At 44.3% G+C, this 22,455-nt stretch overlaps 2 protein-coding genes and 1 long non-coding RNA gene across 3 annotated transcripts; all 3 read right to left on the bottom strand.

The window, feature by feature from the left end:
• Positions 1-3,804: 3,804 nt before the first annotated feature.
• On the bottom strand, positions 3,805-17,612 carry LOC134178910 (uncharacterized). The gene is made up of 3 exons (XM_062645825.1): positions 17,514-17,612; positions 6,552-9,940; positions 3,805-5,095 (listed from the first exon to the last, which is right to left on the bottom strand). Exons 2-3 carry the CDS (start codon positions 9,938-9,940, stop codon positions 4,723-4,725), a joined length of 3,762 nt encoding a protein of 1,253 aa, XP_062501809.1. The 5' UTR covers positions 17,514-17,612; the 3' UTR covers positions 3,805-4,722.
• On the bottom strand, positions 14,442-15,327 carry LOC134179027 (uncharacterized). Its single transcript, XR_009969752.1, has 3 exons — positions 15,216-15,327; positions 14,804-15,153; positions 14,442-14,739 (listed from the first exon to the last, which is right to left on the bottom strand). It is a non-coding gene; the product is annotated as an uncharacterized LOC134179027 (long non-coding RNA).
• Positions 17,613-17,959: 347 nt separating the features above from the next.
• Positions 17,960-22,300, bottom strand: LOC134178026 (uncharacterized). The gene is made up of 2 exons (XM_062644803.1): positions 18,903-22,300; positions 17,960-18,619 (listed from the first exon to the last, which is right to left on the bottom strand). The coding sequence occupies exons 1-2, from the start codon at positions 22,298-22,300 to the stop codon at positions 18,148-18,150; spliced, it is 3,870 nt and encodes a 1,289-aa protein (XP_062500787.1). The 3' UTR covers positions 17,960-18,147.
• Between the last annotated feature and the right edge of the window lie 155 nt (positions 22,301-22,455).

Raw genomic sequence — 22,455 nt, 5'->3', positions numbered from 1 at the left:
GCCCTTCAAGAACGTTGATGCGGTAGAGTGGTTATATACTGACAAACTAGCTAGGGTGTATACGTTGGCCCATTTTCTGTTTCTGTCTACACGTAGACTATAGGCATCGTGATCATTAGACTTCTGAAACCTACAATTACCTCACTCTTGAAGATGGCTGTAGCTGCACCAGAGAAACACAACCTGTGCTACGGTCCCGGATCCTCACTCGTTCTCTCCCAAATAGCAAAGTCGCGATCTGACCCAACTGCTACAACTAAAAATTTGTAGACCACCTCACATCAGCATCCGTAGTCAGCCTAGCTAGTGTACCGTAGAGCCTAGTTTTCTCTCGGTCACGCAGTATTGTTCCAACCGTTTTCCCATGATGGTTGACTGTTGGAACTAATCACTGTGAATTCAAAGTAGTACCGTAGGGAGTTGCTGTGAGCATTCGTCGCGTTTTCACAGTATTCTCACTGTGAAGTCACGACGAGATCGCTTCGAGATCACAGTGAGTTGTGTATAATAATCGATATCACAGTCAGTTGACTAGATTGCATACATATACAGACGTCTATAATGCTTGTATATTTGCCTACGCTAAAAGCTAGGCACACCACTAACAACCATACACATTCCAGTTAGCTTTCTTGTACAAGTCACAGACATTGTCAGTAATGGCGGCCTTCGCTATTTTTCGTCGCCTCCGGTCTTCGTCAAACTCGACTGTCACAGCAAGAACATCTCGATCGTCGTGTAGACATACAATGTACACGCAAAAAGATCAAACCATGCACGCGCACGTTTGCAGTTCAAGAGCAGCTAGGCCACGTGCACCTCTAGTAAAGGATGAAATACCTTAGTACATTTCGCAATGGCTCTGGCCTTGGTTATTTTGCGACGCTTCTGGTCTTCGTCAAACTCGACTGTCATCGCCGGAACATGGCTATCGTCATTTAGTCCTATATAGACACGCAAAAGGATCAAACCATGCACGCATGCACTCGCACGTACATGGATTTGCAGTTCACGAGCAGCCCACAGAGACTGACTTACCTTCGTACATTTCTCTATCCACCTCATAGCCAGAAAAATGCAGAATTACGGTTCCCCTTTCTACCATCTTTCTGAAAACAGCGGCGGCGGTCAGGGGCGTAGCTTGACCTCTATAAATAGGGGGGCTAAACTTCAGGATGCTACTGGACACGCCCATTTTAGACACTCCCACTTTTTATGGGCTTCTCATTGACTGATATGGTAGAATCAGTGGTAGATCAAAACTAGAAAGAGAGTAGTGTGTATATATATATATATATAAATATATATATATATATATATATATATATATATATATATATATATACAACTTAGGTCCTTACACGTATTTGCTGTCCACAATTTTTATGAGCATGCCTACAAATGATGGAGGGCTATAGCCCTGTCTATAGCCTATGCCTCCTGCGGCGCGCTAAGAATCGCATGTGCTGACCAGGATCTGACGCTACTCCAAGTCCTCTTCTTATTCGCCAGCGTAACATTCCATAGTTGAGCTGACAAAATGTAACACTACATGCACATCTTGAAAACAATCTATTCAAAGTACCGTTCATCTAATAGTGCAATTGCCAAGACTCCAGAACACGCAACGTATAGATTTGTAGGATCAATTTGGTAACATTTAGACTACATAACGACTTCCGTAGATCTAACGTTCTGCCCAATATGATCTGGCTATGAGATCTGAAGTAGGATAGCTTCTGCCGCACTTTGCATCGCTACAATTGAATTGCCTAGACATGCAGCCGTATAAAGAGAGTGAATCACTCACACTTGGTGACTAGAGCTCGATCGACACAGTAGATTGCTCTCTGTGATTCGCCAGAAGTCGCAGTGACTCACCGTGTGTCGCCTTGACTCACCGTCTGTACCTGTGGCTCACCGTGAGTAGCCATATATGACTCACCAAAATTCTCAGTGACTCCAAGTTACACCCAATAACTCGCAGTGCTTCACTGTGAGACTTTGTCATGGGTTGTTACAGCAATTACTATAGTTATCGTCCCGTTTGTAACCTGGACAGCCAGATTACTAGCCAGACGTCCAGTTAGTTAAATAAATGAGGAATCCGGGCAGTGCTGTGTCTTGGAGCGAAAAGGGTGAGCCAGGTGAACAGGTCTCAGTACGGCTCTGTCATTGTTCAAACAGAAAAGTTGCAGTCAAAGTCAATTCTGTGCATGTTACTAGCGCATGCGCAGTGGCGTACCACTGCGTGTTGGGTGGGGTTCACATTTGCAGATCTGCAACGTCATTAATGACGTCACTACACACATGATTAACGATTACGTCATCTTATATGTATAGGCTCGTTTTAAACAAATTACAAGAGATTCCAAATTAACGAGTCTAATTAATCTCGCAAATTGTTATAGTATCCCGGATAATGATATGGTACTTGTACTTTGACCGCCTAAAGTACTGAAAGGTATAGATTTAATGTTCAAAAGACTATTAATTAAAGCAGAAAGGCTTTGCTAGTCGACTGTCCCGCACATGCTGCCAGATTCTTGATTTAACTGTATGTACTCGTATAATACATAGGTGTGATTGTGTGGCCAGTGGGTATGTAGACATATAGAACTTCTTAGATCCCACTGTCATTATAGCATCCGGCCCGTCTAGATCCCACTGCAACCACTGTTACCACATGCACTATACTTAGGAAAACATTGATCCAGTAGCGCTAGCGTGTAGAGACACCCGAGCAATTCTTAACCGTACTACAAGTTCATGTCGGTTTGGAGGGAGGCCTGTGCCCCCAGGTCCCCTCATAGCTACGCCACTGCATGGGTAAGGTGCCGAAGCACAGTCACCAGAATCGAGACCCATAGCAGCCGTTTCTGCTGTTGCTCCCAAGGGGAAAAATCTATGGGGACATAGTGTACTCCCCCATTGCCCCATGCTTCCTATCACATCACATCCCTCTAAGAACAAATGTATCTACGAAATCTTGACGCTCCGCGACCTGTAAAAGTAGAACAAATGTCGTTCAGTTAATTTTAGTATAAGGCTGTGCATCTACATTATCATTGACATTTCTGTTATGTTGGTAGTATACATGCTCTTGATAGGTCATTAGCGTAATGTCCATGAATGTCAATGTGGGTAAAATGTTAATGTGGGTAAAATGTCAATGAGAATACAAGTGTATCATAATCAGGGGAGGATACAGGATGGGGAACCTGGGGCACGTGCCCCCAGGCAGTGCAATACTAGACTGAAGTTAGACCTGTCAAGTTGACTCTTTACATAGCTGAATGCAATTGCTCTACTTCAGTGGTAAAAGGACCTTAATTAGGTGTGTGTGAGTGTGAGTGTGTGTGTGTGTGTGTGTGTGTGTGTGTGTGTGTGTGTGTGTGTGTGTGTGTGTGTGTGTGTGTGTGTGTGTGTACTGAATGTCATGTTCTTGTCTGTGAGCAACCAACCGGGAGAGCTGACTCAGTGAGTGAGAGGTGAGAGGTGAGGACCTACCTAGGTGAGTGCAGCCACCGCATCACATGGTCTGGTCTGCAAAGAATCATCCGGGACAAATAAATAACTATCCAGGTGCCCCTCGGCAAAGGTGCCCCTGTATTCGCCCCTGATAATAAGTTGTGGTCACGCGACATCCACATTACCATTGACATATCTCGGTTACAGTACACGTATACGCTTAGTTCATTAGCGTAACGTGAATGTCAATAATTATAAGAATGCAAATGTGGGACATTACATCCACAGGCTATGTCAACGAGCATTACCGTCATGCTGTTCCACGTATAGAGCAAGAGCTTTTTGAAATCTGGGCGGACGTACAGTGTACTAGTTTTGGTAGTAAGTTATGTACGGAAGTATTTCAATGCTCTAATTTCTTGATAGAATGTTGACATTTCCTGCGTCATGCCCTTGACATCCGGGATCCGAACCTTCCGGTAACGGATCTCCAGACTGTTACATCAATTTCAACCTACTGATTTTACAAAGCCTTACGGACACATTCGCACATCGCAATTGTGTAATACAATTTACATGCAAGCTTGCGTCTGTTTGTCTAGACACAAAATGCAAACCATTTGGCCCAGAAGTACGACGCAGCGGAAAGGGGTCTGGCTACGCGAGACTACTGAAAGACATGGTGAATTCGATAAAGGCAAAAATAGACTAAGTATACAAATAATAAGTAAGTAGCTAATAAGGCAACAATCAAGTTCTTACTTTCTAAATAAAACACTCTCATTAAGACTCAGATTTATCCACTGAAACAGTTTTAGTCTTTTAATGGAATAATCAGCTCTCAACTGTTGCTGAGAGAATGTTGTCTTGAGTGTACAATTACTACTACTACTACTATTACTACTATGTATTGCTGCTACTTGCATTGTTTGTTCAGTTGTGTGGCAATTGTAAGACCACAGCATTATTAAACCAGCAACACATTCTTGATGCTCTCTCTAGAAATTTCTATTATCATAGAATCTATCATATAACAAACAGCTGACTGTTATCATTATACTACGAACGTAAGGACAACCCTACAAATACATCATTCTTACCCATAATTCATACCTAAAAGTCATATCATACTCTATATAACTACCTACTACCCCTTTGCCATTGACACCGTCGTCCATAACATTAACAAATACCACTAATAGTGCCAATAAATTAGTTAAAATATATACCTACCGTTACGTGTATCGACTTTCAAATGTACGTGTCATTCTCTTCCTTGACAGGTGGGACGAATCGAGTCGCATTTAGGTCGTTCATCTCGTAACTCTGACCGCTCGCTGTAACGGCAGACCGCCGCAGAGGAACGATAGCGTCGCCATTTAACTGTTGCCCTGATCGGAACATGGCCTGCACTTCGGGTACGATGTCCACAAACGTCGGTCTCTCCTCCGGTTCTTGTTGCCAGCACCGCTTCATCAGACGACCCAAACCTTCCGTCGTTCCGGGCGGTATCGGCGGTCTTGTGCCGGACAACACAGCGTCTTCGACGTCTGCGTCGAATGCGTAATCATTTCCGGAGAAAGGCGTCTTTCGTGTCACAATCTCCCACACAACGATTGCAAAACTGTAAGAAAACGAGACGATCAAATCAGTTGTGGGAAAACTGAGAACGGCCACCCAGTGGCGTACGCAGGGTTATATACTCACAGGGGTATTGCTGAAGGAAGCTTGTGTGCGTCATTTTTTAATGACGTCGTCAATTGTTTCATGATATACACATGTACTAATGATGTCATTCAAATAACTTGCAATGATTTAAAATAGGGGAACAATGCGGATTAAAACATCAACACCTAGACGTCTCACTATTTGATAGGCTATATAGTTAATTAGCCATTAGCTGTAAAACTTCAAGGTCAAACGACGAGGATTCCTCTTGACAAACAAGTCAACCACACCAGCCACGATCTTGTCCGGAGTCTGCCAATGTACAAACAATAACGCCAGTGGTGTCATCCTGACACTGGCCACTGTTGGACGCAAATGGGTTTGAGCAGCTTTAGCTGGGTAAAGCTACGCTCACAGCCATTTGTAGTGACAAGTAAAGCCCGGTTCACAGTACGACGCTAGCACGAGCGTCCTGGACGCTGACGATGAGCGAGCGTCACACTGTGAACATGTCAGCGTCCGCGACGCTCGCACGACGCTCGCGTAGCGTCAACGACGCTGGAATAGAGAAAAGTTCTAATCGAGAATCATCTCCTAGCCGGAAGTGACCCAGCATCCGATGACATCACGTGCTCATTTTCTACCAATCGAAAGTCAATCAGAGCAACTGAACGTATCAGGGATATTCTATTCATTCACATGGCATCAATGGAAGTTGTCATTGAATGTGTGCGTGGTTTTCCGCGCGTTTGGCAAGTCCAGTCAAAGGACTACAAGGACCTAAGTATGAAAGAAAACGCTTGACACTACGGCGCAGCAGCAACAAGCAAAACGTCGTCGTCCATGTCTGTCGCAAGTACATTGTACACACCTGGTTACTTTGCAGCGCCAGACCACTGTCGTAGTGTGTTGTTTGTGCGATCAGACGCAATACTGTGTGAATGGTACAGCGCCAGCGTCTTCGCTGACGCTCGTGTGAGCGTCCTTGTCAGCGTCCAGGACGCTCGCAGAACGCTGTGCCAGCGTCGTACTGTGAACCGGGCTTAAGGTGCACAGAATCTGAAGGAGTTTCATCATGTTTGGATAGCTCTTGAGACAACTTCCAAGAGTACTGATCTGACAGAGACTTATAGAAATATATGGGATGCAATGTGCTCGCGAAGAACCACTGAAACGGTGGTTAATTACGATGTAAAACACGTAAAGACAAGCTCAAGGAGCATAGAACTGCGCCGGCTGTCAAGTATAGGATCGATATTTTCCGTCTTTACGAGTTTAATGTCCCAAATCAAATTTCCTGGAGGCATCATGCATATATGCCTCGAGACAATGCACGAGTCCTAGCCTAAGGGTATTGCTAGCAATAGAGAAAACACCTGCGTACGCCATTGCCACCGCGTGTACATGCATACCTGTAAATGTCCGTTGCCGTTCCGTATGTTTCTTGCTTCCACAACTCGGGAGAACGCCAGCGACACGTTCCAATAAATCTTCGTGTAAGATGACTTCTGCTGTCGAGGAGGCGCGTCAGTTCGACTGTTCCCAAGCCGCTCGTTCGCCAGAATCTTTCTTCCGACGGGACGGTGTTGGCATGCGGTATCAAACGAGCGGAGCCAAAGTCGGACACCTTGACGCGTCGTTTCGCGCTCAGCAAGAGATTAGCGCTCTTCAGATCACGGTGAATGCGAGGCGGATCGAGCGTATGCAGATACCTCATTCCCTCCGCCGTATCCAAAATAAATTCGAGCTGGTCGCTGAGGGTCAGTTGGACGTTGTCGTTGTGCAAGAACGAGCGAAGAGCTCCGCCACTCATAAATTCCAAAACGAGAAATGGTTGTTCTTCTTCATGTTGACCGGCACCGATGAACATGACAATATTAGGATGACGCACCGTTCTCATAAATTGAATTTCTCTCAAGAAATCTCTTCTTATATCAGCCCATTCTGCCATCACAAACTGTAACTGTTTGACTGCCACTGTCCAGTCTCTATATGTGGCTTTGTGCACTTGACCGTATCCACCGGGACAGTCCTCGTCTAGTCGGCCTTGTAGTGCTATTTCTCTCCGTAGAATGGTGAATGCCTTGCGTGTTTCTTCCAACTCCTTCTCTGTTTCCCGTCTAGCCCTGCGATGACGTATCGTTCTCACACCGCAACAGATAAGAGCCGTTGTGACCACAACGAAGAGTGATATTCCAGCCAATATACCAAGAACCAGAAGAGAGTTGACGTTATTGCATTGGTCGCCCATAAAAAAAACAGAGCAACTGCAAAAAGCGCCTTCCGTCTCCGAGACGTTGCAGCTGCCGCTCCCACAGTAATTTGGCATACAAATGCAATCTTTGACAGATGTACTGCCTTTTTTCTTCGTCGTCGTTCCTCTGGGACAGTTTAAGCATTCAATGACGCCCCCATTGATTACAGAATACCGTCCAATCGAGCAGACCACACACGGTGTTAAGGGACTGTCGACCTGCGCGGATCCCACCTTGCATTGCTTTCCAATCGTCAACAAGCTTTGGTGGCGTGATCCTATCATAGTGCCCAAATACACAACGGCACCGTCCGATATGCCGCCTGCCTGCACAATAAATGGCCTGTCGAGTGGAACAACATCGGATTGATTTCCTGACAACACTTCAATCATCCAAAACCTTTCCGGATAAAGACTGTTACTCCAAACTGCAATCCGAGACACGCCGTAAGAAACAAGAACACTCCAACACATGTTCCTTGCTCCAAAACTTCTTGCACTAAGCGAACGGGGTCTAGGGGAGGGGTTTACTTTCTTCCACTTCCGATTAGAAATACGAAAAGCCCACATGTCAAAATAACAATTTTCTGTATCGTTTTCCATCAAATGTTTTCCTCCATAAATAATCAATTCATTCCCAACCGCAACGGCGCTATGACCGAATCTGGGAGCGGGATTGCTCTTTCCATCACCGTTTCCTGATGACGCAATACTACAATTAAAGTGAACCCCGTCCTCCGACTGTTCAAGTATCCATAAGTCTGACTTTGCTTTTTTGTCATTCGAATATCCTCCAAAGAGTATAATACGAGAACTTGTAGAAGAATCGACAGAAGTCAGACTACACCCAGCACGAGGTGCAGGCAACGAATGAGAGTGGTTATCGAATTGTACTTGAATCCAGATTCGATGATTTGTATTGAACAACCACAGCTCGTTCACTACCGTATCGTTCTCGTGCTGTCCACCAAACAGAACCATATGAGACCGGCTGTACGTCCCACAGTTGGATAAGTGAGTGTTAGGCGTTGTGAACGGCTTTATTTGCCACCAGGTCTTCGATGCAACCGTCATTTTCCATACACTTCCAGTAAATGACTTCACCCCCCGCGTTCTGTCTCCGCACCATCGCCCGCCGTACCAGTAGAATGTCTTCGAACCAAAGTCATATACAGAGGTGTGGTAAAGTAAGAAGCCCGGATCTGTTAAAGGTGGAAATCTTTTAATCTTTCTTCTAAAATGTGGAAAATTTTTCTTGAGAACTTCTGCAGAGTAAAACGAAACGCGAGGATCCGTAGGAGCAGCCGGCGGCTGCACAAACCAGTGAAATCTGACAGCAGCTAGTGGCCCCATTGATAACATGACGTCACTTCTATAAAATGTAGTAGTAAAGTTCTTGTGAAAAAGAGGAGACGTATAAGAATGATAACTACTGCTGTTTTTCAACGAAACAGCAAGTAAACGTGTGACACCAGACAGCACCAAATAGGAACTATTCCAAATAAAGATGTTAAAAAAAGACATACGTGCATGCTTTGAAAGAGAAGTCGTTACCAGATGGTTGAGAGTTCGACGTTGCCGATCATATATAAACACGGTTGCAATTTTTATACGGTCGTTAGCAAATTCGCGATCCAAAGATCTTGTAGAAAAGTATATCATTCCTCGATCTACATCTGCCACAGCCATCAGTCCTCGAACTTCTGTTGACTCAGCACAAGTCGTTGCGTTCTTTTCCGTTTGGTTAAACAATCTATATCTTTGAATGTCGTCAGCCCATTGACAATGCAGATGATACTCTCGGAGCACTTCGCATGTCATTTCGTACATCATGAGATCGTTCGGAGTGTGTGCGTCAATACCGTAAACGAATACCGACTCGCAGCAGCTGCTTTTGCACGACTCATCATCGACGGGATGCCGCAATGACACGACGCCGTCGAGAGGAAAGTAGAAGTAATAAAAATTGATAAAACCCTTCACAATAATTTTAGTCCACGTCTCTGTCCAACCGTTGAAATACCACATATCTCCTACCCGATTAATTAAAAGTACAAACGTTTCGCACACCGTCGGCATAACTTGATGTCCACGCGCATACGTGGGTGTCAATGGTTGATCGGTAGACGAGATTTGTAGCCAGGAGTTACTCCAGTGTGAATAGATCCACGTGTCGTTGAGAATGACTCCATACGAGAGACCGCCGACTAGTAGAAGCCTCCGCGACTCGTCCTGGAGTGTTCTCTTGTAAGAAGCCATGTGCTGATGCTGACGAAACAAAGGGTAGTTTTTCGTCCAGTTGTGGCCGTTTCGATCAAAATCGCGCCATATTTGGCTCTGTGGACCGCTCGGTAGAGATGGAGCTGCGATACCAGTCAGTGCGTCCTCCATATTATCTTGTGATGGTAAAGTAGGCAGTGGCAAAAAGTAAGAGCTACCCTCAGAGTCGTCCCCATTTTCATACGGCCGTACATCGGAAGATCCGCGTGAGGCGATCAGAAAAGCGATGATAATGATTATAAAAATCCGAGTAAACACACTCCTCATCTGCAAAATTCAAGATCAAACATTACGTGAACAACGTCGGGCTGTCAAATGGTAAACTTGAAGGCCCCACCCCATCAAAGCAGTGCAACGCTTTTATTGATTGTTATCGCAAAACCAACTTTGATAGCGATCCATAATTCCACCCAAATGTCAAGCATCTTTATTTTTGTTAGGCGTCCAATCTACTTTTCCATAATAACAAAATCTACACTTTTAATGTACAGCAGCTATAGGAGTTGAGAATAGTCAAAGTACGCATACTTACTTCTAGGGCCCGGTCACACTGCGTTGACGCCTGCGTCGGGGTCTGCGTATACGCGGTTGTTGCGGTCACAGTATACCTATAGAAACGCTCAGACGCAGATGCAAATACGAACGCGAACGCAAACGCTAAAACGCAAACGCAACGTTTGGCGTCCAACCTTGCGTCCCGCGTTTCAAATTCTCTTACGTTGCGTCAACATCCATTTTTAGCGCAATCAATGAGATCCATCAACCACGATTCGTTGTCGATTGAATTGATCTAAACCGACCAGAACCGTCTGAGCCATCGTGAGACCTCAGCTTTCGAAGTTCGACGCCTTTGCATGCATATATATGCAGCTGCTAAACGCACGTGAATCACACGAGGAGGAGGTGCTTTTACCGGAATTGCTCCAGCGTGAGAAGAGCCTGGTCGCTTTCGAGAACGTCATAGTGACGTGGGACCCCGGATTCGGTTTCATAGCTTGGATAAGACTAATTCAATTTCCTAAAGAGCTCGTTAATTAATGTAATTGCGTTTGATACGTGAAGCAGAGAGGTAGCCCTCCGCGGAGAGCGCGTGAACACGAAAGCCAGCGAAGCTGTTGATGGACAAAGTGCTGGTGAATAATGAGCCCAGGAATGGCGTACATGGGACTGGTCCGCTGAACCTACACTCTCCAGCAACGTTTCTTTTTACTGAACTCATCTGCAGGTTTGCGCGAATTAAAACCGACGTAGAAGTGTTCACCACTCTTGCGCGTCTAGTCTGACATCTATAGTCTGTGGGGGAAATGGTGTGAGAACTGCCACCCCTGTTTCACTCAACTGTTCTTCAAAGCAGTGGCATACAACTTGTTGACCTCTCCACATCATGATCAGATAGGCGTGTATTGCTAACGCAGTCTATCTGACGGTACTTTTGACTCAGCAAGTAGCTTTTTTGTACGATATTGGCTCTCCTCACGGTGAACTGGAAAAATCTAGGCATGGGAAAACAGCAGTGCAGTGAACCTACCATGTTCAGGAAGTGTAGAGTTGACTCGTAGTTGCATGCATGCGTTGTGTAGTACGTACGACTTGTTTCAATGCACGGACTATGACTGCTACATGTACACTAACCGCGTACAATGAGTTCATTTTTCAAACTACCGCGCTGCGGATCTAGATTCGGCGGTGTACTGTTGGCGAACTGAATGCTGAAAAGGAGTCGTGACACTGCAGAATATTACATGGCTGAGCTGTCTAGATACGTACTAGAAGCGACAGATGATGTCAACTACGTACTTCGTGCAAAACAAGTAAGTGCGTGAAGCGAAGTCGCGTGTTCTCAACTTTCATACCTTCATGCTTACCTAATCGAATTAGCTTATCGAGCTATGAAACCGAATCCGGGGTACCATGTCACTATGACGTTCTCGAAAGCGACCAGGCTCTTCTCACGCTGGAGTAATTCCGCCAAAAGCTCCTCCTCCTCGTGTGATTCACGTGCGCTTAGCTCAGCGACTGCGCAGAAGAGCCTGGCTTGCGAGGCTGCAGTGTGACCAACCCCTCAAGTCTGTCTCCGTCGTTGGAATAGACAAGATTGCTTTTCACGGCGAAATCGAGCCATAATGTTATAAAAACTGTCAACAAACACTATATATATATATATATATATATATATATATATATATATATATATATACATTTATATATATATATATATATATATATATATATATATATATATATATATATATATATATATATATATATCGTCGTCCTTCGCAAAGCTTCGAGCGATCGAATATCTCTTGCCGACGAAACTTACTCTTCTAGCGCTTTCGTTTCTCTCCTAATTCTGATTGCATTTGCACCGAATCCAACCTACACGTTTTCTGCAGCAAGCGCTACACGGGGAGTGTGTCGATTTCTATCGAAACAAGCGCGAAGAACAAGATTCGAATTCATTCAGAATATCCGGGACCTCGCAACAAAGATGCACGTGACGTGTCCACAGACCTATCTTTACACTATAGTATCTTGCCCGTATATATCTGAGGGCAACCTACTCGTGGCGCAGATTGGACAGTCCATGGTCCCCATGGTGTCAATCGTAGCAAAATCAGTTGGCCGTCATAGTACAGTAGTATTATGCGTGAGAAAATTGAATACAACGTTAAAATTTGAATTTCAATTCATTGAAAATTGCATCTATGAGACGTCTATTCAAATTTTAATTTTAATTAAAAATTGATAATTGAATACAACATTAAAATTTGATTTTCAATTTAGTGAAACTTGACATTATATATGAAATTTCTAGAATATCTCAGAAAAAGAAACAGCACAAATTGTTATTGTAACGCCAATTAATCCAAGCTGAGTATTTGAAACACAAAAGTTTAGTGTTTGTGTTCATTTTTGTTTTAAAATGAAAATTGGAAGTAGTAGGCTTCCGGTTGCAACCTTATATGCCCCGATCTTCCAAAATCTGGATGATTTCTGCTCATGCGCAGTAGAATAGTTTATCGTTGCTGCGCAGCCAAACAACGCCATATTTCTCGTGCGGTTGTGCACCGCGAGAATACTATTGATATGTACTATCGACGCATGGCATGCGAGGATTTGTGTGCGCAACGATTTTCTAGTGCGCATGTCTCAAAGTTAGGCATGCCACGTGATCACAATAAATACACGAAATAAATTAATTACTGACGTCATACGGTTGCACCTTAACCCGATGACGGTATCTCGTGTAACGTCATTTGGCAGCGTCATCGGGTACATTCCAATGCGTGTGTTACGGCTCTGGGTATGTAGATCACGCCCTCGGCAGCCGTTTTGGCTTGTGGTGTCGTTATTGTTGAGCTGAGAGAATCGAACGTCAAAAGATAAAGTTAATCAATACAACGAATTGTGTTTTGAGGTGATAGAGTCCCGGATCTAATCTCGGACATTCCTCTTCTCGGTCACTCGTTCTCTGCCAAATAGCTGCAGGCAGACCTAGTTGCCTACGCTAGTGTCATAGTCCTACTGGATAGCAACTAGGTAGAGCGGGTCACGTCAGCATCCGTCGTAACGTTGCTGTTGTAGAACTTGAAAACTGATCGCACCTATTCTCGGTCACAGAGTATCATATCTCGGTCAGTGCTTGCCATCTCGTTTCTACAACTCCGTTTGAGACTCAACTCAACTCTGTCGATAGGCTTATTACATGACTTCCTTTCGCCAAATTGTTGGTTTTGTCTTGTCAACCTCTACCCTCGCAGACGACGAAGAAGACGGATGACTCACGGGACATAATCTCGGTCACCTGATCTCGAGTGATTTTCTCTCTTCAGACGCAGATCTGAGGCGTTCTTTTTGGCTAATGTTATAGTCATCACCGCTGGCTACTATACCTACGGGGTGATGTTAGTGCTCATCGTACTGTTGCTACGGCAGAACGTGAAATGTGAGAGACAAAGACTCGGACATCCGGGATCATATCTCGGTCAGTCGCTTTCATCACGTTTCTGCAAGACGAATTGAGACGTTTAGTCATGTCTGTTGAAAGGTTCGCTTTGGATGTTTATGCCACTGAATAGCCAGTTTTGTCTCTTCAGTTTTTCTGTTGCAGGGCGGTGAGAAAGGTGATCGACCTACGGGACATAATCTCGGTCACAGTGTGAGCGCACTTCTTGGGTTCTACAGCTTTCAGGTAAGTGGTCTTACCTTCATTGGGCATTGTACATACGGTCACAGTCGACTAAGGATGATTGAAAATGTTTTGTAGTAAATTTGTATAACTATAGCAGATTCTAGTAATTAGACTGTGTTGGCAAACGTTAGTTGTTCTGTCTAAACTATGTTTTTGAATAATAATTAAGATAACCTTTATTTAGTACATCTGGTTTAGTGATAATTAGCAAATTTGTGAGTGATAGATTGATCATCATGGAGATAAACATTGAATCCATTCTGGTACAAGTTGAATGTCACAAGAGTATGCTAGGACTCTTGCATACTTGTAAACTGTGTCCGTACTATGATCTTGTTGATTGTAAGATTTTAGCTACATCAGTTATTATCAACAACATGCACTGCTTAGTTTTATACACTGAAGGTTCGTTGGATATCTTCACTGGACTAATTATCATAACTGTCTCAGACTCAGAACTGTGTCATGAGAAAGATTGTTTTCTCTTTGGCAACATGTCACCATTTTCATAAGTTCTCAGCATAACTCTCCTAAGGATAAAAGTAAAAAGCAGTTTGTGTGCAATTCTACTTGATAAAATCATCAATTATCCCATCCAAGATAAAGAATCGTTATATCTGCCATTCAAAAACGTAGAAACAGGTAGGAATACTCTCTGGTTAACTGCCAACAAAGTGTGAAAATTCAGAGTCATCACGTTGCTTGTTTGAAGTGCTAGAAATAGTAAGTTAGACAGACACATTCGTGACAATATCGCTCTAGAACAACAGTACACTAAAAATCACACAATACAATCTACTCGGGAACCCGTTTTTCTCAAAATCGCGTGACCGAGATTATGTCCCGTAGGTCGATCACCTTTCTCACCGCCCTGCAACAGTAAAATCTGAAGAGACAAAACTGGCTATTCAGTGGCATAAACATCCAAAGCGAACCTTTCAACAGACATGACTAACGTCTCAATTCGTCTTGCAGAAACGCGATGAAAGCGACTGACCGAGATATGATCCCGGATGTCCGAGTCTTTGTCTCTCACATTTCACGTTCTGCCGTAGCAACAGTACGATGAGCACTAACATCACCCCGTAGGTATAGTAGCCAGCGGTGATGACTATAAATTTAGCCAAAAAGAACGCCTCAGATCTGCGTCTGAAGAGAGAAAATCACTCGAGATCAGGTGACCGAGATTATGTCCCGTGAGTCATCCGTCTTCTTCGTTGTCTGCGAGGGTAGAGGTTGACAAGACAAAACCAACAATTTGGCGAAAGGAAGTCATTTAGTGAGCCTATCGACAGAGATGACTTGCGTCTCAAACGGAGTTGTAGAAACGAGATGGCAAGCACTGACCGAGATATGATACTCTGTGACCGAGAATAGGTGCGATCAGTTTTCAAGTTCTACAGCAGCAACGTTACGACGGATGCTGACGTGACCCGCTCTACCTAGTTGCTATCCAGTAGGACTATGACACTAGCGTAGGCAGCTAGGTCTGCCTGCAGCTATTTGGCAGAGAACGAGTGACCGAGATTACGAAATGTCCGAGATTAGATCCGGGACTCTAGTCCACTTTTTCTTTGTTAGAGTGTCAAAAACGCACGAACGGAATAGCATCTACAGGGAGGTGGCGTATCCAGGAAACGTGACACACCTTGATAAAAGGAACGTCCATGAACGGCTTCAGACCAGCACCGAACGTAGCGAAGGTATTGCTCGCGTACGTTTAGACACGTTTGCAGTTTCGAAAAGTGTGTAGTTGTTAATTAGTGTGCGTTTCTGATGCGCAGGCGTTCATCGTCAAAACCGGCGTAGAAATCGGCCGCCGATTGCTTTCCAAAACGTCTCTACTGGTGGTAAATGTGTAAGTAAAGGCGTTGATACGGTTTACATCGATCGCCGTACTAGAAAGTTAGCCTGTACACCAGATCTAATCACAATACTCCATCCCGGATGTAAATTCCGGATATATAGGGTATACCTGTATATATGCACACATTAGATACACTCTAGGTGACACATTGACAAACAACTAGCACGCTTACAAAGCGGTAACGATCTATAGAATTTCTAGGGAAGTACGCCTAGCACAGCGCACCTGCACTTGCTCTAGGCGCTAAGCCGATCAGATTTTTGTAGTTATGAACTAAACTGATCTAGCAGAGCGTTATCAATTACCGCAAGGCGCCATTTACGTGGTCGCAGATGTTAATCAATTTTCAATTTTAAATTGTAAACGAAAATGGTTCCCTGACAATGTGTATTCAATATTTAATTCTTAATTTTTTATTTAAGAAATTAATTTAGCAGTTATTGCAGACCATTTTATTAAAATCTAATTTCCAAAATTGAAAATTGAAAAGACGTTTCATACACTGAGTGTAGTATAGTCGTGTCTAGACTGTCTTCCGTGCACAGGAATTTTCGACTTTGTATTCACACAGTGGCACTTATGACACCAGTCAAGTCTAACGTGAGAACCACTAATTTCAACCTTGTCTCACATATGTCACAAGCGGGAGAGAGCGTTTCCTAAACTATTAGAAGCCCACAGCTGCCTTTCTCCAGCTGCGCACCCACTTGATTAATAAATCTTTAAAACGTACAGTACGCTGTACACGTGATATCAGGATGGATCCAACATGTGTATCACACATGTTTCCAGTATTGTGATTTCTTCCGGGAGTAGGAGTACCCATCACTATTTGCACGCATGCAGCATTCTCTCACGCGCTCAGCAGAGCTATACTAGAAAGATCTGCATCATGGCACGATCTTGCCGTAAAAACATCACGTACACTTCAAAGGAAGAGACAAACTCAGGTTTGAAACAGATGCGTTTCACATTCTCTCATCACGCTCAATGTTCTGCTGTAAGTTGACTTCCTTTTAGATATGCACTAAATCAAGTCACATTCAGCGTCAAACAATCCTTTAGATAAAATAAAATATATTGACCGAATTTGACGTACGGCCTTGCTAACCGTTTAGCAGATCCAGCCAACGCTTGGCTAGAGATACACCAATGTCATACAGGGTCGTGGAACTGGAAGCTGGAGGGGTCCCTCAATTGCCCCTCCAATACTGAACGATGATCAAAGAAAATACTTTGAAAGTTTGTTGCCTAATTAATTCATTGCAAGTAGAAATACTATTGGATGGTGTTGCAGTTGACTCGCTTGATATCATCACGTGTGTGCATGCTGCTCTGGCTACTTCTGTCACAGACTAATCAATGACAAACCAACCATATAAAATCAAAATGGCGGCGGTGTCCGTTACGAAATTTTCGCCCCTCCAATCCAAAGGAGCTTCTGCCGCCAGCTAACATTATACAATAATTAATTACCTACTCAAAAAGAACGACTCTAGTCGAGCTCCTCGCTAAATCAAACTGAGCGCTACAAACTGCACAACACTGAATACATAAGCCTGGAATCAGCGGAAGTGTACACCTAGGGAGGTGTCGTAGTAGCGACAGAGGAGGCGTGACGCAACAACGAGCAAGCGAACAAAAAAGACAGCACTACCGCATTGAAGACATCATGTCTATTGCATATTGTCGCGATAGTATCTAGAATACGCATTCAGTCTACACGACAGAGCGGGTGGTAGCCTGTTTTCTCTGTAGTATTCAAGATTAGCTCTTACCGTCACTTCCTCTTGGCTTTTCAGTTTGTACTCTGCCTCCTTAACCGTACGGTTGCCTTGAAGCACGACTGCTATCGAAAATGGCAGCACAACGCGGAAGTCAGATTCCTGCTCAGTAGCCCGTATAACCAATATCCCGGATAATTGATAGAGTTGTACAGTAGCATATTTCTAGGCTACTTCTAACATCTCAATTTATTGTTAACTAAAATTTGATTTAATTAATCTTTATGTCTATATTCAACAAATATTAGCATGATTTTAGTTTAGCGTGTTTAGATTTGATTTGGAATTCTAGTAAAAATTTGATGTAAGACTAGACGTTGTGTGTGTGTGTGTGTGTGTGTGTGTGTGTGTGTGTGTGAGAGAGAGAGAGAGAGAGAGAGAGAGAGCGTGCGCGTGCGCATGTGCGTGTGTGTGTGTACTTTTTGATCCAAAAGTCGTACTAGACAATTGACAATCTATTTTATCCAAGCTTTACAAGTAGATAATTTGATAATGTCGAAGCATAAACATTAATTGCAATCAAAGTCGATGACGTACATGGCATTGCTACTAATTGTTCTCAAGCTAGACAGCACCACTACAGTATTGTTTCGCATCGTACTGACACAAAAAAAATCTTGATAATGCACTAAACAGTAGAGTCCAATTCCACAATTGCGTCCAAACACGTACTCGCTGATGGAGGAAACAAGTTTGATGCCTTCAACAGCTCTTCACTCTGTACTTGTTCAATGTCCCCCTTTACTGCCATCAATAACGGATTATCTACCGACCCTGAGACTTCTTCGGTTGTATTGTCCTTGCTAACTGATTTGCAGTAACTAGCTATGGAATTATCAACAGTGTCTAGGTTTTGTCGTTGCGGTACCTGCTGCAGTAAACGTCGAAGGGTAACGACAACGTCAACGAACTGAGGTCTGTCACTTGGTTTCGTCTTCCAGCAAACGCTCATGAGGTCGTTCAACTCTTTCGTGGTGGTGTCTGGTATTACCGGTCTGGTACCCGCGAGAACAGCGTCTTCAACTTGAGAATCGAATCTATAGTCTTGTCCTGAGAAAGGCGTCTGTCGTGTTACAATCTCCCAGATCACGATTCCAAAGCTATATGAAGCAAAGTCGGGATCAGTAATTCAGCTTAGACCCCAATTTCCTACTCCACAGGAGCGCACAAACAACACACACACACACACACACACACACACACACACACACACACACACACACACACACACACACACACACACACACACACACACACACACACACACACACACACACACACACACACACACACACACACACACACACACACACACACACACACACACACACACACACATGCACTGCGCACAAACAATAATAATAGACGCAAAAGTGGCCGTACCTGTACACATCGGTCGCTGTTCCATAAGGCTTCTGTTTCCACAGTTCCGGAGAACGCCAACGTGCAGTTCCAATATGGCGATTTGTTAAGTTTGCATCCTCCTTCAACAAATTCTCTGATTCCAAGTCTCCTTCTTTCCTAGCGTTTGAGACACCCGAATTTCTCTTTGTAAGCACTCGGCTTTTCATCGAAATGAGACGAGCAGAACCGAAGTCGCTAACTTTTATGTTCTTAGTCGCACTCACCAATAGATTTGCGCTCTTCAAGTCACGATGAATCCTCGGCGGTTTGAGAGTATGTAAATATTTCATTCCTTCAGCCGCGTCTAGAATGAAACCTATTTTTTCTTCAGTCGCGATTTCGACGCTTGAGTCTTGTAACAATGATCGCAGAGCTCCGCCGCTCATAAACTCTAAAATGAGGAAGGGATTGTCCGTACTGTATTGTCCCGCTCCGATAAACATGACGATGTTCGGATGACGAACGGTTCTCATAAACTGAATTTCTCTCAAAAACTCTCTTCTGATATCAGCCCATTCCGCCATTACAAACTGCAGTTGTTTGACCGCTACCACCCAGTCCCTGTATTGAGCTTTGTGCACTTGACCGTATCCGCCTGGACAGTCTTCGTCTAGACGACCGAGTAGTTGTATTTCTTGGGGTAGAATGGTGAATGCTCTGCGCGTCTCTTCCAGTTCTCTCTCTGTTTGTTTTCTAGTCCTGCGATGGCGCACGATTCGGACGCCGTAGCAAACACTGACTGTTGTGAATACGATCAGTACGGTTAATACTCCAAATACGAGCAAGAAGAAATCGTAACTAATGGTTTCGCATCTCTCCCCGGTGTAGCTAATGGGGCACTTGCAAACAACGTTCATTTCATTGTCTGTCGTTGGAGATTTATGACAACTACCGTGTTTGCAGTAGTTGTCGTCACACAAACAGTTTGTGATGGACGAGGCTCCTCGTTCCCTAGTCGTCAATCCGCGAGGGCACGACAAACAATCACCGACTTGATGAAAGTAGTTGGTATAACGTCCGATAGGGCAAGAGGTACACGACCCTGCTGGTCCGTCCAGTTGAGCAGATCCGGAAGAGCACGACTCGCCGATTTCCAGCAAAACGTCAACTCCCGATCCAGACGGTTGCGGAGAGTGACCGTACAAAACGACACTACCGTTTAGTATCGCAGACGCTTGAACAAGTACTAAATTATCTGGTGCGGGCAAACTTGTCCGTTTCATTGACATCAAGTCCATCATCCAAATAGAATTGTGCACCGATTCATCTCTCTTGACGACAGTATTTTCCCACACCACGACACGTCGCCCCCCGTAGGGTAACAGAAAACTGCCACACAAGTCGAACCTTCGATCCAAAGAGAAACTACCGTACTGAAGTCTTGGAACGACTGGCAGTGAGACGAGCTCTCTCCACGATCTGCTGGAAAAGCTGAAAGCCCACATGTCAGTGAGACACACGGGATCGACGTCTTGCAATAAACTTCCCATTCCACCATAAACAATCAATTCACTTCCGACTGTGACACCGCTGTGGCCGAATCTCGGTGCCGGAACGCTTTTGCTAGACTTGAAAGTCATTTTTGTCCATACTGGAGACGATTCGTGCAAAGAGAGTAACCACACGTCCGACGTCCCCTTTCCGTCCTTCAAATATCCACCAAAGAGAGCCAGAGTATGAACACCAGACATCGAAGTTATACTACAACCCGCACGAGCTTCGGGCCACGATCTTTCCACGAGTTTCCTCTCACTCCACGTTCGATAAATTATGTTGTATAACCACAGCTCATTCACTACGCTACCATTTCCATAGCGTCCCCCGAAGAGAACAACATTCGATCCGCTGTAGCTCATGCAATTTGCTATGTGCGTTCGAGGAACTTTCCGTGGCCTCAGCAACCACCAAGTGTTGGAACTCATCGACAGTTCCCACATATTTCCAGCCGACGACCTCGACGCATTGTGATCGCACCCCTCGCCGCCGTAGACGTACAATATTTGTGAGTCGTACTTGTAGACGGACGCGTGCAGACGCAAGCAACCGGGAAACAGCGGTGGAGGAAACCGTTTCAACTTGAAGGAAAAAATTGGAAAACCGCGATCTCTCGATGCAACCGCACGATAGACGAACACTCGTGGGATATAGCTAAAAATATTCCAGTGAAAGCGGACTGGACCAACGAACGGCATCGTTAACACGACGTCCAATCCACCGTTGTCCAAGTCAGGAAGCTTGCTGGAATACAACAGTCGGTAGTGCGTTTGCCGTCTGAGTGATATCGCCAAATAGGTCTGTTGGTCTGACAACATCAAATAGGAACCATTCCAGACGAACATATTTCTGAAGGATATAGAACGATACTTCACAGGAAAGGTCAAATGAGTAAACGTTGACGTTTCTACGTCATACTTGACAATTGTTGCTCTTTTGAATTGATAAAAATCAAGGTAAGAAAGCCTTTTGGAAAAGTAAATGATTCGTCTCTCGTTGTCAGCAACAGCCATTAGACCGCGTACTCTAGAAAATGCGTGCCAATATTCGGACGTGTTTACCTTATAAGAAAACTTGTTTCGATTTGTTAGACGCCAGTGACAGGAGAGTCGATGATTGAGAGACTCGTTGCATTGCAATTCCCTCATTTGGAGAAAGTTTGGAGAGTCTATGTACGCAATCCCGTATATAAACACAGAACCGGAGCATATACAGTCTAAACAGTTTCGAGTGCTCGTATCAACCGACACTGCTCCCTGAATCGAGAAGCTTTGGTAATACCGATTGTGTGGATCGACGCTAAGTCTAGTCCACGTTTCAGTTCGACCACTAAAGCACCAGACATCATCGACTTTTCTGACCAAAACAACAAACGTCTGACACAAAGTCGGAAGAACTTGATAACCTAGAGCATACGTTCCTGGCAACGACGAACTTGACGACAAGAGCAACCACGAGTTGCTCCAAAATGTGTAGATCCACGTATCATTCAGCCTACCCGACTGCAAGCCACCCACAACGAGAAGCATCGACGATTCTTCTCGTCTGTCCCGTTTGAACCAAGATATGTAGTAGGACCGACGGTAAGAGGGATAATTGTTGTTCCATCGACTGGAATTAGTCGCAAGAAGGTCGCGCCAACCGTTGGACGTAGGAAAGGTGTATGGGGTAGGACCGACAGTATCTGGAAGAGATAATTCAGAGTCACCCGACAACGAATCTAGCAGCCCGAGTTTGTCCAAAAAAGTATTGTTCGACGTCGTTGGAGACGTTTTCGCTTTGCTCTCAACTGGTGTGAATTGCGAAAGCTTGTGGACTGCCGTAGCACCGGGCACAAGTGCCAGAAGTACAACCGTAAACTCCATCAGAGCAGTCCTAGTCATCTGCGATGTCTATAGTAAAGATACATGAAAATCTTAACATAAAATATAAAATATAAAATAACGGTTAATCATAGAAGTATTTGAATGCTTTTAATGACATCACAACGCTAATAGATATTAAACAAACTGTGGCTAAATGACATTATGTGCATAGG

This window comes from Corticium candelabrum, chromosome 4, assembly GCF_963422355.1.
Source record: "Corticium candelabrum chromosome 4, ooCorCand1.1, whole genome shotgun sequence".
In the NCBI taxonomy this organism is placed as follows: domain Eukaryota; kingdom Metazoa; phylum Porifera; class Homoscleromorpha; order Homosclerophorida; family Plakinidae; genus Corticium; species Corticium candelabrum.
Note: the sequence above shows the minus strand (reverse complement) of the source record. Positions and strands in the feature narration are given on the sequence as shown.

Excerpts from the sequence above, each read along its gene's own strand:
- LOC134178026 (XM_062644803.1), bottom strand. The coding sequence starts at position 22,300 with ATGACTAGGACTGCTCTGATGGAGTTTACGGTTGTACTTCTGGCACTT. Across the intron at positions 18,620-18,902 it reads ACAGCGACCGATGTGTACAG|CTTTGGAATCGTGATCTGGG; the intron begins GTACGGCCACTT and ends TGCTTCATATAG.
- LOC134178910 (XM_062645825.1), bottom strand. The coding sequence starts at position 9,940 with ATGAGGAGTGTGTTTACTCGGATTTTTATAATCATTATCATCGCTTTT. Across the intron at positions 5,096-6,551 it reads ACGGCAACGGACATTTACAG|TTTTGCAATCGTTGTGTGGG; the intron begins GTATGCATGTAC and ends GTTTTCTTACAG.